The sequence below is a fragment of the Myxine glutinosa genome, chromosome 1, assembly GCF_964187855.1.
Source record: "Myxine glutinosa chromosome 1, kmMyxGlut1.1, whole genome shotgun sequence".
In the NCBI taxonomy this organism is placed as follows: Eukaryota; Metazoa; Chordata; class Myxini; order Myxiniformes; family Myxinidae; genus Myxine; species Myxine glutinosa.
The window spans coordinates 52303825-52317961 of record NC_136261.1 but is presented as its reverse complement, the minus strand read 5'-3'; the positions used below and the strand labels follow the sequence as shown (position 1 = coordinate 52317961).

At 42.2% G+C, this 14137-nt stretch overlaps 1 protein-coding gene across 1 annotated transcript in view; it reads left to right on the top strand.

Moving 5' to 3' along the window:
* Positions 1-14137, top strand: part of USP24 (ubiquitin specific peptidase 24) — a 251269-nt gene that overhangs the window by 169231 nt on the left and 67901 nt on the right. The window contains exons 47-53 of the mRNA XM_078771659.1: positions 4946-5065; positions 5215-5462; positions 6089-6234; positions 7885-8008; positions 9408-9555; positions 10202-10297; positions 13699-13802. Of these exons, the coding sequence (XP_078627785.1) occupies positions 4946-5065; positions 5215-5462; positions 6089-6234; positions 7885-8008; positions 9408-9555; positions 10202-10297; positions 13699-13802 (986 nt within the window). The remainder of the gene's footprint in view (positions 1-4945; positions 5066-5214; positions 5463-6088; positions 6235-7884; positions 8009-9407; positions 9556-10201; positions 10298-13698; positions 13803-14137) is intronic.

The window sequence follows — 14137 nt, the reverse complement described above, 5'->3', positions numbered from 1 at the left end:
GTTAAAATGTTGAAGGTCAACTCCCGTGGGAAACCCAGAAAAAAAGCTGTTGAATTCGGGTACCGAAAAATTATTTTCGAGAATTTTTATTTTTTTTAATCGGCCCTTAAGTAACTTATGAGGGGTCAAATAAGGGTTTTTCATGATTCTGAGTTGATTGTTAACATTTATATTTCACCACAGACACTCCTTTGTGGAAAAATAATTTCTAAATATATCTCATTTTCTACTTTGCAGGACATGGAGTCTAGCAATATGGATGAAGACGTTACTCCACCTGTGCTCAATTGCTTCATCTGTGCACGCTCGGATACACCAGCTGAAAGGCTCATACAGGCAACTCCAAAGGGATACTCAACTTTATTGAAACAAGCAGAAACTGTCGAAAATGTTACTGTTGTGGAACGTATGAAGGAGGCTCAAAAGGAAGGAAAACTGAGGTACCACCAGAAGTGTAAAAATGATCTGTACAACAACTTTGTTGCAACCACCAAGAAGTCAGCTCAAGCATCAAAGGCAGAGAAAGAGTCATCAAAGTTGAAGAGAAGACGCACTACTTGTGAGTTCAGTTCATCAACTGGCTGCAGTTCTAGAAGATCACAGTCAGTTGACCTCCTGTATAAGGATGTATGCATTCTTTGCAACCAACCAGCCCAGCTCTACAAAAATAATCCAGCACAAGCTAGAAAGAAATACAGAGTGCCAGATAATTTGACTGCAGATACACTGAAGGCAAGCTTGCTGAAGACAGCACGGAGTCGCGGGGATGACTGGGGCACTGAAGTCACTGGACGCCTGGAAGGGATCAACGACTTGGTAGCAGAAGAAACACTGTACCATTTGCGATGCAAACTTATGTTTGCGAGAGGTGACAGTTTGTCCAAGACTGATGAGGAAGGAAAAAGGAAGAGAGGACAGAGGAGTATTGATGAGGAGCGAGAGGCAGTTTTTATTGAATTCTGCGAATGGTTAGACTCAGAATTAGAGCATGGGGTAATGAACATGGACCAAGTCCATGAAAAGCTGCAGGAGTTTGATCAGTCACCAGAGAAGAGCCTTTCTTATTCAAAGCATTGGCTAAAGATAAAACTTCTAGAGAAATACGAAGACACCTTGTATTTCACAACACAGGAAAGAAGGGCAGATGTACTCTGTCTCAAAGATGGCACCGACAATATTCTGCGAGAGCATCATGCTAATCTTGACCATGGAGATGAGAAGACTCAGATCATAAAGACGGCACTCAAGTTCATATCCAATGATATTGCCTTGATTGATTTAGGTCCAAAGTCATACCCCACCACACACAGTATGACTGACATCGATAGTCAGCTGACACTTGTTCCTGCAAGCCTTCAGATGTTCTTGAGACCGATTGTCAAGACAGACGAAAGAGTTGCCGTTTGGGGGCAGAATTTTATTAAGGCCTGTCGACCTCGGTCTGGAGTATTGCCACACCAAATGGGGCTTGCCATACAACTTGATCATAGATTTGGGTCAAAATGGATGCTCAACAAGTTCCACCGGCTGGGATACACTGAGTCTTACACGGAGACACAAAACTACAAATACTGCTTCCTTAATAGTAGGAGTGGAGATGATGTTCCAGATACTTCTGGCACTCTTGACACCATTGTGGAGGAAACCGATGAACAGATCAATGATGAGGTTGCGGTTGATGCTGCGCTTGAGGATCAATCAGTGATGACAGCCAAAGTGCCAGCCAGTGAAAGTGAATTGTCAAGTAATGATCAGGTGGTCTTTATGGAGGTTGGGGAAACAAACAATGCAGTCACTCAGTTTGTTGGAGACAATATAGATTTAAACATTGTCTCTATTCACGGAAACACTCCCTTTCACTCAATGGGTTGGATCGAAGTCACCTCTCCGGCACCACCTTTGCCAGATCCACAGACAACAGCAGCTTTCCCCCGGGTGAAGTTGAAGGCACTCGACAAAGCTAAGATCCTGAGAGGAACTGAAGTAAAGATTATTCCATTTACGAACAGGAAACAGATAGGAACGAACGCTATCATGTTTCTCCCCCTCGCTGAGCTTTCCTCCTCCCTGGCTCATGATCAGCCACTCCTCACTCCAGGTGACACACTCTGGGCACCGGGGTGGGTGATCAAAGCCAACGATCCTAAGTTCCCACACTCCAACTGGAATGGCTGGATGAAGAGAATCCATGCTAATGATGCAAAGCAGAGCACACAGATCGAGTTCCTCCCAGTTATTGAAGGAGACCCTAATGACCTCAACACCATCTTCACCACTCTGAAAGAGTGCATACGGCGCGCTGGGGTCGCTATAGTGACCTTTGATCTTCCGATTTGGCTGAAGGCTGTGAATATAATAAAGCAGGCAAATCTACCCGTCATTCCAAGGTTGGGTGGTTTTCACCTGCTGAAGTCTTATCTTGGATCAATGGGTAACATCATGGAAGATTCTGGACTACTAGATGTGATCCAGTTGATCTATCCTGGAAGTACGACAGCCAACCACATCATGGATGGAGGATGTTTTGACAAGGCAATCCGTGTTCACCTCCTCATCGATGCAGCCATCTATCAACACATCATGAAACTTGCCTTCACTGAGGAGGAGCGTGGTGACATGAAGACCTTCATGGAGAAGGTGGCTGATGGGAAGATGGGAGCCAGACACTCAGACCCAGTAGTGCCAGTGTTTGAGCAAAGGTTTGAAGAAACCTTCAAACGACTCGCAAAAGGAGGAAGAACACCTGCACTCTGGGTGGAGTACCACCACATGGTAGATGTGATCAAGGTCTTTATCAGAACCGAGCGACTTGCAGACCACAATGGGCATCTGTCCTGCATTGTTACCAAGATGCTTCACATCTTTGCCGCTGCAGGCCATCATCAGTATGCCAAGGGCGCACGGCTGTACTGTCAACTCATGAAGGAACAATTCACAACATTCACTCCGTGCCTACCTGCAGACCCGGGACTGGATCCTTCTACAGAGCATGTCTCTGAACCCCAGTGACTATGGATGGACAATAGGTGTGCATGGGTATGAGCCAGTTCCAACACTGGACCCCACGGCTCCTGAGGAGCTATTGCAGTTCACGAGCTGTAATTGTCATGGAGATTGCAGCAACCGGCGATGCAGCTGCAAGAAGAATGGGGTCACGTGCATCTCGGCCTGTGGAGTCTGTAATGGCATTACATGCAGAAACTGCAGTCATGATGTTGTTGAGTCTGAAGAAGACATAGACAATGACTGTTGAAACTTCTGACATTGTGAATGAGAAATAACTCTTGAGTATTATATATGTATGTGAAATAAAAGCTACTTTGTGTGTAAATGTAAAAGTGAAAATATAAATGTTAACAATCAACTCAGAATCATGAAAAACCCTTATTTGACCCCTCATAAGTTACTTAAGGGCCGATTAAAAAAAAAAAAAATTCTCGAAAATAATTTTTCGGTACCCGAATTCAACAGCTTTTTTTCTGGGTTTCCCACGGGAGTTGAACTTCAACATTTTAACACATGTTATTACACACCTTTACAAACATATTGGTGAAGAAATTTTTTGGTAACAATTTAGTTAACAGATTTGTGAAATATCTCATAAAATGCCCTTACTATATGTAGAATACAGTGCAGAGGGGAAGAGGGAAATTCTGCCATTATTGCTTACATGATGAATAGATGGTATAGCGTTTTAACCGACATGTTTTCAGAACCCTACCCTCCCCTGGTTTATCCACTCCCTCCCTCCTCCTCCCTTATAATCCTCCCTCTCCTCCCACTCCCCTTCCCTTTCTCCCCCCTTCCCCTCTCTCCCTCACCCCAATCCTCCCCCTCATACATCCCCACCCCTATCTTCCACCCTCCCTCCGCCTCCCCTCCTCCTTCCTTATCCTCTACCACTCTCTCTCTCTCTCTCTCTCCCTCTCCCTCTCCCTCTCCCTCTCCCTCTCCCCTATCCTCCACCCCTCCCTTCCTCTCCCTTCCCCTTTTCCCCTCCATTTTCCCCATCTCCATCCTCCCCCTCACCTTCTCCATTCCTCCTCCTCCCCACCCCTTCTATCACCTCCTTTCCCCCTTCCCTCCCCTCCCTCTTCCTCCTTTCCCCCTTCCCTCGTCTCCCCCTCCCCTTGTCTCCTCCTCCCTCCTCTCCTCTCCCCATCTCCTCTCCTCCTCTCCTCTCTCCTCTCCTCTCCTCTTCCCCTCCCCTCCCCCTCTCCTCCCACCCCTCTCCCCTCCACTCTCTCCTCCCTCCCCCCTCTTCATATTCTCGGCACAAAGCGACTCTGCATTGCCTGGCAATGCCAGTTACTTTTGCTTGGTACGCCAGGTAAAGCTCCTTGGTGCTCATGGTTGTCGTTGTGAAATGCACTACCCAGCATAGTAAACCTACAAGAACAGCTGATTTTATTCTGAAATAATCAGATTCACTACAATTTAACACTGGTGGAGGCCAATTAACTTGGTGTGTGATTTTGAAGGTGATTGGTTACACCTGAGCTAATTTAAAATTGCTGTAATAAGGGGATGGACACTTATCCAACCAAGATAATCCAGTTTTGTATTTTTAATTCATTTCCTGAAACGTGTAGTTTATTTTTCACTTGGAAGTTGTGGGTTACGATGTGTAAATAATGGTGTAAAAAGTCAGATTTATTGCATTTTAATTCCAGGTTGTAAGGCAACAAAAGGTGAAAATTTTGAAAGGGGGTGTAGGCTTTCTATAGGCACTGTATATATGAACAAAAATTTGCAGGGGCTCCTCACAGATTCGCAAGTTTTGCTGCAAAATGAGCTGAATTTTACAGGGATGTAAAATGGCAAGTGAACCTCTACACCCTTTCAGTTGTGCTCCTTTTTGGCAGACAATTTTGCATCCCTGGTTGCCCCCCATTGCAAGTATATGACCCAAACATATCAAAACTTTATCTGCCACAACCCCTAGCGCCCTGCTACGAAGAGGATGAGGTTGAAGGTCTTGCCCCCAGTTCTGGTGGTTCATCTCATGCGCTTTGGCTTTGATTGGGAAAGTGGACGCCCGCTCAAGTACGATGAGCAGATACGGGTATGTGATTAATTTCATCACCAGATTTAACCAAGCTGAGTGTGTCAGTTTGCCAGCCACATTGACAGCCATTTTAACTGTTGATCCCAATTTTATGATGACCAGTCAGTTGTAGACCTCCTTCAGTGAAATTTTCCTGTGATCCACAGTTTCCTTTTGAACTCAACATGGCGCCATACACAGTGGAGGGACTTTCACCGCCAGGGAGCAATGGCACTGCAGATGGTTGTATTGAAGATGCCCACATTACTACCAGTGACACCAATGGTAGTGCCATCGATGATGACTGCGGAGAGACGAATGAGAGTAATGTTGCGATGTTTGACCTTGTTGGAGTCGTCGTGCACAGTGGACAAGCTCATGCAGGCCACTACTACTCTTTCATCAAGGATCGTAGGTGAGAGACTCACCAGGTACCACACCCTATGCATCAATACCACATCGATATCAGTTGGCAGTAAACAATTGAGGGATTAGTTTTCTGGAAACCTGTGCTGGTTGAAAAGCTCAAAAATGTGATGTTATAAATTTCTGGTAAAATAAACAGCAAAGAAAATAAACCACAATTTTATATAAATGAACAGGATTATAATTAATTAATTAATTTACATATATGGCAAAATGACATGACCAGACCAGGAATCGAACCCAGGTCCTCTGGTGAACTGCACCAGTGCTTTGCCATCTGAGCTATCTGGGCGACCCTGACCAAGCATGTAATTTTCCCACACATATAATTGCTACTCTCTTTCCTTCAATGCTTCCAGGGCACTCGTTGCCAACCATAGGAGCACCAACGGCCTGCTCACGAGAGGGTCTTCCTCCAATGGGGGGACAAATCCATGTCCGTTATTACAAATACTACTGGGGGCGTAGAAATACAATTAAATAAATGAACAGGATTATAATTAATTAATTGACCTATGTGGGCAAATTACACGCCCAGACCCTCTCGCCCATATACTTGCCACCCTCTCGAAGCTTTACTATTTTGTGATTTTGATGCTCATCCTCTTGCTTCAGGAGTGCTGATACTGCCACAAGGTCCAACCTGCGAGGCCCTTGGTTGAAGTTTAATGACACATCCGTCGAAGAGTTTTCCATGAACGATTCCAGTTTGGAATATGAGTGTTTTGGAGGAGAATACTACGCTCAAGGAAACGATATGAGTAAGCAACATTGTTAAAACATTTTATTTGTCAGTATCTTTTTCAGGCCTCTCTGTCTTTCTTCAAAGCTCAATGATAATTTCGTTTCATGGGGTTGGGATTTTTCAAGTGTCAGCCAACCGACAATTAGTACTGAGCTCCACTTCACCAATTTGAAACAACTAAGAGCAGACTTTGCCTCAGGTGACGTTTAATTTGTGATCCATGAACCACGGGCTTGAGGAAGTTTGTGCACCACAAATTAAATGTCTCGGGTCCACCAACCATGGGCTTGAGGAGGTTTGCCTTCCATCCTACTTTTATTAACATCCATTATCTCAGGCGCAGAAGCACAAAGCTCCGGAAACACACATCTATGTGTTTATACAGGGTGTCCATAAAGTCCTTGTGCAACTTTGAACCTTTATAGCTTTTGTTGTACATGGGATAGAAAGAAACTGTAAATGGCATTTGAAAGCATAATTCATAAGGTTTTGTTTCGGTGGACGTTGTGAATGTTTTTTGTTTTTGCTAAATTCACAATTAACTTGGGTTTCTTGACGAGTTGACATTTTCAGACGAGGCAACTTCGACATCAGTGGTTAAAAAATAACCACCACAATTACCTAATTTGGTTCCTGAATTATGACGATTAAATGTTTCACATATCACCTTGTTACCAGCAAGGCAAGGCTCCCTGCCACTATGCTTTGGATGTGCGACGGTACTTGAATTATCTCTTCCCAGACAAGTGGATCGGTAGACGTGGACCAATTGCTTGGCCGCCTCGTCGTTCACCTGACCAGTCCCCATTGGCCTACATTTTATGGGGCTATTTAAAACGTATTAGTCCCCTACCGGTGTACACCGGAGGGGACGATAGGTTTGCACTCCGTCCCTCCGTCTGTCAGTCTGTCAGTCCGTCAGTCCGTCACGCAAAGAACAGTTTTCCGGACTTTTTTTTTCTAAACTCTTAATGCTAATGATTTCAAACTTGGCACATGGTTTCCTCATGATAAGTTACGGATCAAGTTCGAACTTCACGACGTTTCGATCATTTTTGACAAAGCTATGGCACTTTGAATTTTGGTAATTTCGCCAACAGTTTTCCAGACGACAGACTGCCGGTAGGGGACATGTATTGCAGCGCAATACTCAGAATGCTTGTTTACTCATCAAAACCACATTCTTTGGATTAACTTACTCGGGCTGTGATCACAAATGCAATTCATGAAATTACTCAGCAGCAACTGGAGAATGTTTTCAACAAGTTGGAAAATCAGATTGGACGATGTATTACAAAATATAGCGGTTATATTGAAGCCTAAATCTTTAGACTGTATTGAGTAAAAACTTTATGAATTATGCTTTCATATGCCATTTACTTTTTGTTGATATCATGTGTTTATCAAAAGTTATAAACGTTAAAAGTTGCACAAGGACTTTATGGACACGTGTATACGACATCCACTCTCCTGTTTTGTTGGCTTGCTGCCCGTTGGTGTTTTGCCTTTTTCCCCTCTCTCGTCCTTCCATGAGCCTTACTTTCATGAAAAAGAAAAATAACAGTTATTGACCTACATACTTGGATTTTTTTTTCATATGTCACCGAATGATGTGCCATCGTTATTGCTGACATCTACACTTCCACTCTCGCCTTCTTTTGTCTAGGTCCCTCACAACCTGAGGTACGGAGGAAGTTTTGGAACGCCTACTTGCTCTTCTACCAACGTCGAGAACCGCATACACAGGGCGTGTCACCATCGCTCTGCAAGAAAAGTCGCGTACTTCCCTCGTAAATCAACATACATACACACACACACACACACACACACACACACACACACACACACACACACACACACACACACACACACACACACACACACACACACACACACACACACACACACACACCTTTGCTGTGGCCACCAAATCGCTTTTGTGAACCAAACTAAATCTCACGAGTAATTGTCATCACACAAAACCATGAATTGTCATCACACAAAACCATGGATTTTTGGTGGTCATTCTCAATCTTCATTCTCATCCACATTTTCAAGTCTATTGGTTGGTTGCGTTTGTGGTTCTGTCTGTCTGTCTGTTTGTCTGTTTGTTTGTCACCGGCCTACAGGTCACAATTTTCAACCGATCTTCAGGAAACTTCACCAAATGGTAGAGTTGGTCAAAAGCAAGAAGCCTATTGTGTTTGGGGTCAAAAGATCAACATAGGCCAAAGGTCACCAACATTGTTAAATTTCTAAAATCCTCAATTTTCATCCGATTGACTTGAAATTTGAAAATGACTTGCATATCTGGACACTGAATTCAACCACGAAGTATTCTTGAGGTCAACATAGGCCAAATTTCTAAAATCCTCAATTTTCATCCAATTGACTTGAAATTTGAAGATGACTTGCATATCTGGACACTGAATTCAACCACGAAGTATTCTTGAGGTCAACATAGGCCAAATTTCTAAAATCCTCAATTTTCATACAATTGACTTCAAATTTGAAGAGGACTTGCATATCTGGACACTGAATTCAACCACGAAGTATTCTTGAGGTCAACATAGGCCAAGTTTCAAAAATCCTCAATTTTCATCCGATTGACTTGGAAATTGAACAGCATTTGCACATTGAGTCACTAAATAGGGGAACTAACTATTTTCGAGGTCAAAAGGTCAAAGGTCAACTCAAGGTCAACCTTCCAAAATTATCATTTTTCGTCACTTTTCTTCCTATTGACCCGAGCTTTGATCAAGATTGTCAATTTTAATCTTGATGAAATGGACAATTTGCTGTATGAATGGAATTTTTTTTTGGGGGTGGGGGGAGATTTTGCAAGTATCGTGCTCCGCATGACGTCTTCTTGTTTTGATTATTTTCCTGCCCTTTATCTTTTGCTGTTCATTCCCTGCTAGAAATTGTAAGATTTTTGCTTTATTGTCACAGTTTGTTGTAGTCTGTTAAACTGCTCTTGTATTACCACAACATCGTGTTTTGCATCGCTTTTAGATTTCAAAATGCATGTCATGAATGGCAGGGAATGAACATTTTGGAATTGCTTTCCATTGGGCAATTGTAAAAATGCAATTGTTATTTTTTGTGCTGTTTCTTCTTCCCCACCCCAATACCCCCTGTTATGAAATTGTGCCCTCATGTGTTTTTCATCCTGCCTTTCTTTTCCAGTTCTGTTCCTTCCTCACCGGACCTCTCCCCTCAGTCATCTCCTCTGCCCCATCGTCCGAACGATCGGCTACGGCTGCTTGACCGACTCGTCAAACGAGGAGAGAGGCGAGGCATTTTTGGCGAGAGAATGCCTGCATCTATTGCCCAGGTTTACTTTGTTTAACGAGTCCCGGGGGGTCTAGAACAATAGTCTCGGGGAAATTAACAAATCTTTTGGATTGTGTATTAAAAAATCAAGTATGCTCATCAATGACCTCCAGGTAGGTGCTGGTGTTTTTGGTTGCATTTGGTGCTAGTCCACACTTTGTTGTTACCCTTTCCCCAAATTAATTTTGGATGGGATGTTACTTGCGAAAAGAAAATGCCACCCAAAGCCCCAACCAATTAAAGATTGTTGCAAGATGATTGCAGGATGGTTCAATGATGGATCGTAACGTTCTCCAGAGGACAAGGTAAAGTTGGGCACTAAAAGACATTTCAAAAACGATGTGACACAAACCTCAAATTTGTATTTAGTGCCGTGTTTGGTAAATCCCTTTCGTCGCCACCCCCTGGCCAAATTCCAACCTCTTGGCACCTTCAGTTAAACGGCAATTGTGTGAGTTTGTGTGAGAAAGATCTGTGTGAGTTTGCGCCGGTTTGTGTTTGTAACCACACGTGTGCGCTCCCGCGTGTAATCAATTAACTTGAATTGCTGAAATAGATCACATATTTTTCCTGATTTACAAAAACAGTATGAAAAATGATATTAATATAATTCTTCATTCCTGACTCCTGTGTGCTGTATTTCCTAGGATGTGAGAGAGGAAAATCTGAAGTTCCTGAGGAACAGAGATGTTTACAACCAAGACTACTTCAAACTAATCCTCTCTTTGGTCTCCATAAATTCGGTTTGTATCAAGTGACACAAAGCCCCTTTGTCGTGCTCATATTGTTGCAGTCTTTGTCTGCTCACTCCCTATATCGGTGCCAGCGGTTCAATGTACCGCTCAAGTGAATGTGCATCTGACCTCCACCTTTACATAATAAGATACAGAGAATACATTTAATGGGGTGTGGGGAGAGGGGGAAGGATGAGGGGTGTACCATTGTGCAGCAGTTGGGATTGGTGATTATCAATGGTGCATTGCTTTTGATTCTGCCATGCCAACCAACACTGTTGATGCAAATAAAGTGCTAAATGTTGATGATGCATGATCATCAACATCTTTCTCGAAGAAAATGTGGAGAAGTGACTCAACCAGATATTGTTGTCAATGCAGACAAATTTTGTTTTTGTTTTCCCCTTTTAAATGGCAAAATGTTCTCCAATTGTGAGATATGCAACACCGTGTGACATGGGTTTTTATATTGCTGCGGCCCGGGGTTTGGGTCTACTACGAGGGGGTTAGCCTCCGTTCACTCCCGAACTTACTGGACCTGCGGCTGCCGTGCACGAATAACTTCGTACTTCGGCAGGTTGTGAACCAGCAACTATGAACGCCAATTGGACCATCGCACGATAGCTTACCTGTACCACGTGACAGTCTCAATAGGGGAACGTACCTACGTACCTTCCCTCCGGCGGTGTACCACTTTCTTTTGTTCCTGAATGGAAATTTAAACGGCCGAGCGAAACCGTTGGTACCCAATTTGCCAATTTTGAATGCCAATTTTGTTACGGCACATCGCTACTCTGGGTACGAGCAATGGCAGACCATTGGAAGAAAAGACATTTGCGGACAGAGAGAAAGGAAACGTTTAACGATTTCATTTATTTACAAATATTTACAGTGCAACTTATCGATAGGAAAGAAAAGGACAAGAGGCAGAAACATGAGCTAATTCTACGCCTAATTACGATCACTACGAATAAACACAACAAGGCACCAGTACACATTCACAGGGGAGTGGGAGGGAAAAACAGACGTTGCAAAAACAGACGTGACAGATGACGTCATTATTTTTTTTTCTAAACTAATTTATTCCTTGATTATGCTCAAGAAATTTCATCTTGATCGGATGAAGTTTTGTACTTGTCGAATTATGACATCATAATGGAGGCACCTATGACATCATCATTAACATATTTCATTCCCCATGGAGAGTTCTTTACAATGAGCCATGTCTCAATTTTTTCTATACACCCAAATCAACAAAATGTAACAAAACAGTATCTTTAGAATTGCAATAAAAGGCATATCGCCGTTCATATCGGTAAATATTATTCCATCGTGTTTCAAATTGTGATCGATGTACTATGATCGTGATGATGATGGTGATCGTGATCGTGAATCGTGATGGGTAATAGCTTTCGGAGATATAGAGGTGCAAAGTTTTTCGGTTTTTCAAAGATGGCGGCCGAACCACGTGACCTATGACGTCACAATTATTATTAAAAAATTATACAGGTGGAGTTGCACATATGGTGAAAATTTCCTGTCAATCGGGCCAACAGTTGCCGAGAAAATCATATTTATTCTGTACAGACAAACACAGGCAGACAGACAGACAGACAGACAAACAGACAGACAAATGAAAAATCACTCATAGAGTGACACTTGGCAAAAGAAAACAAAGCAGAATGGCACTCAGTAGAGCATCCTTTTGACCTCTTATATAATTGGTGGTTGAATTCAGTTAGCTGACATGAAAATCCAATTCAAATTTCAAGTCAATCGGATGAAAATTGAGGCTTTTAGAAATTTGAAAAAAGTGGTTGACCTTTCGCCTATTTTCACCTTTTGGCCTATGCTGATCTCAAAAATAGTTGTTGGTTGAATTTAGTTAATTGATATGTAAATCCCATTCAAATTTCAAGTGAATCGAATGAAAATTGAGGATTTTGGAAATTTGAAATTGTTGTTGAACTTTGACCTATGGTGATCCCAAAAATAGTTGGTGGTTGAATTTAGTTTGCTGATATGTAAATCCCATTTAAATTTCAAGTGAATCGGATGAAAATTGAGGATTTTAGAAATTCAAAAAAAAGTGGTTGACCTTTGGCCTACATTGACCTCTTGGCCGATGCTGATCTCAAAAATAGTTTGTGGTTGAATTCAGTTAGCTGATATGAAAATCCCATTCAAATTTCAAGTGAATCGGATGAAAATTGAGGATTTTATAAATTCGAAATTGTTGTTGCCCTTTGGCTTATGTTGACCTTTTTGGCATATGCTGATCTCAAAAATAGTTGGTGTTTGAATTCAGTTAGCTGATATGAAAATCCGATTCAAATTTCAAGTCAATCGGATGAAAATTAAGGATTTTAGAAACTTGAAAAAAAGTGGTTAACCTTTGGCCTATGTTGACCTTTTGGCCTATGTTCTCAAAAATAGTTGGTGGTTGAATTCAGTTCGCCGATATGTAAATCCTTTTCAAATTTCAAGTCAATTGGATGAAAATTGAGGATTTTAGAAACTTGAAAAAAAGTGGTTAACCTTTGGCCTATGTTGACCTTTTGGCCTATGTTCTCAAAAATAGTTGGTGGTTGAATTCAGTTCGCCGATATGTAAATCCTTTTCAAATTTCAAGTCAATTGGATGAAAATTGAGGATTTTAGAAATTCAAAAAAAGTGGTTGACCTTTGGCCTATGTTGACCTTTTGGCCCACGTTGATCTCAAAAATAGTTGGTGGTTGAATTCAGTAAGCCGACATGTATATCCTATTCAAATTTCAAGTCAATCGGATGAAAATTGAGGATTTTAGAAATTTGAAAAAAGTGGTTGACCTTTGGCCTATGTTGACCTTTTGACCTTTTGACTCCAAAAATTTATAGGATTTTGTCGGACCACGAACTCTATCATTTGGTAAAGTGGCGTGAAGATCGGTTTAAAATCGTGTCCTGTAGGCAAGTATAAGTGAGCGGACAGACAGACAAACACACACACAATCAAACACACACACAATCAAACACACACACATTCCGGAGTGAGCAACATACTTGCAAAAAAAAAAAAAAAAAAATTTGCCAAGTAAAAAACGGACTCAAATGCAATACCCTCTCCTCAGGCGAGGGTAATAACCCAAAATAAGGGGAAGGGGGCTAAGATAATGGTCTGCTATGAAATAACTATTCTAAGGGACCTGCATGGTGGTTGCCATTACTTTTTAATGGTTCCCCAAAAACCGCAACAATATATATACACCAGCCAATGATACGCAGTGTACGATCGAAATGTTCCCGCTGTAGTTTATTTATGTAAAAGTGGGGTTTGTAAAAGGTTTTATAATGTGAGGTGTGCAACGTGCCAGTAGGTAATTTGTTTAAAAAACAAAAACAATGTGAATACAATGTGGTGTGTTCTGCAGACCAAGACGAACCATTCTCATTATGCTGCCATGTCAGAGTGCGGCCTGCGCCTGGCTATTCCCTTCCTGTTCAACACTTTTCTTCGGACGCACAAACAGCTGTGGTGAGACCCACAGCACAGCACTTACTTGAGCCTTTATTGTAGGTAAATGTTTGTTGATGTGAATAGCAGCGAGACAACATGCACTCATATACGGGTTTCACCTAATCTTTGGTCCTGTGGAACAACGTTGGCTGGTGTTCACCATCCTACATGTCATGCAAAAAAAACAACCCATAAACATCGGGAATGTTCGATTTTATGACTTCAGCTGATGGGGTGTAAAATGTACTTTTAAATTTTTACGTTCATTTTACACCATGAGTTCCATTGGCCGATGGATAAAAGCACAAGGAGTGGAGCTTATCAGCATGGGGGTTCATGGGGTGGAGACGTCT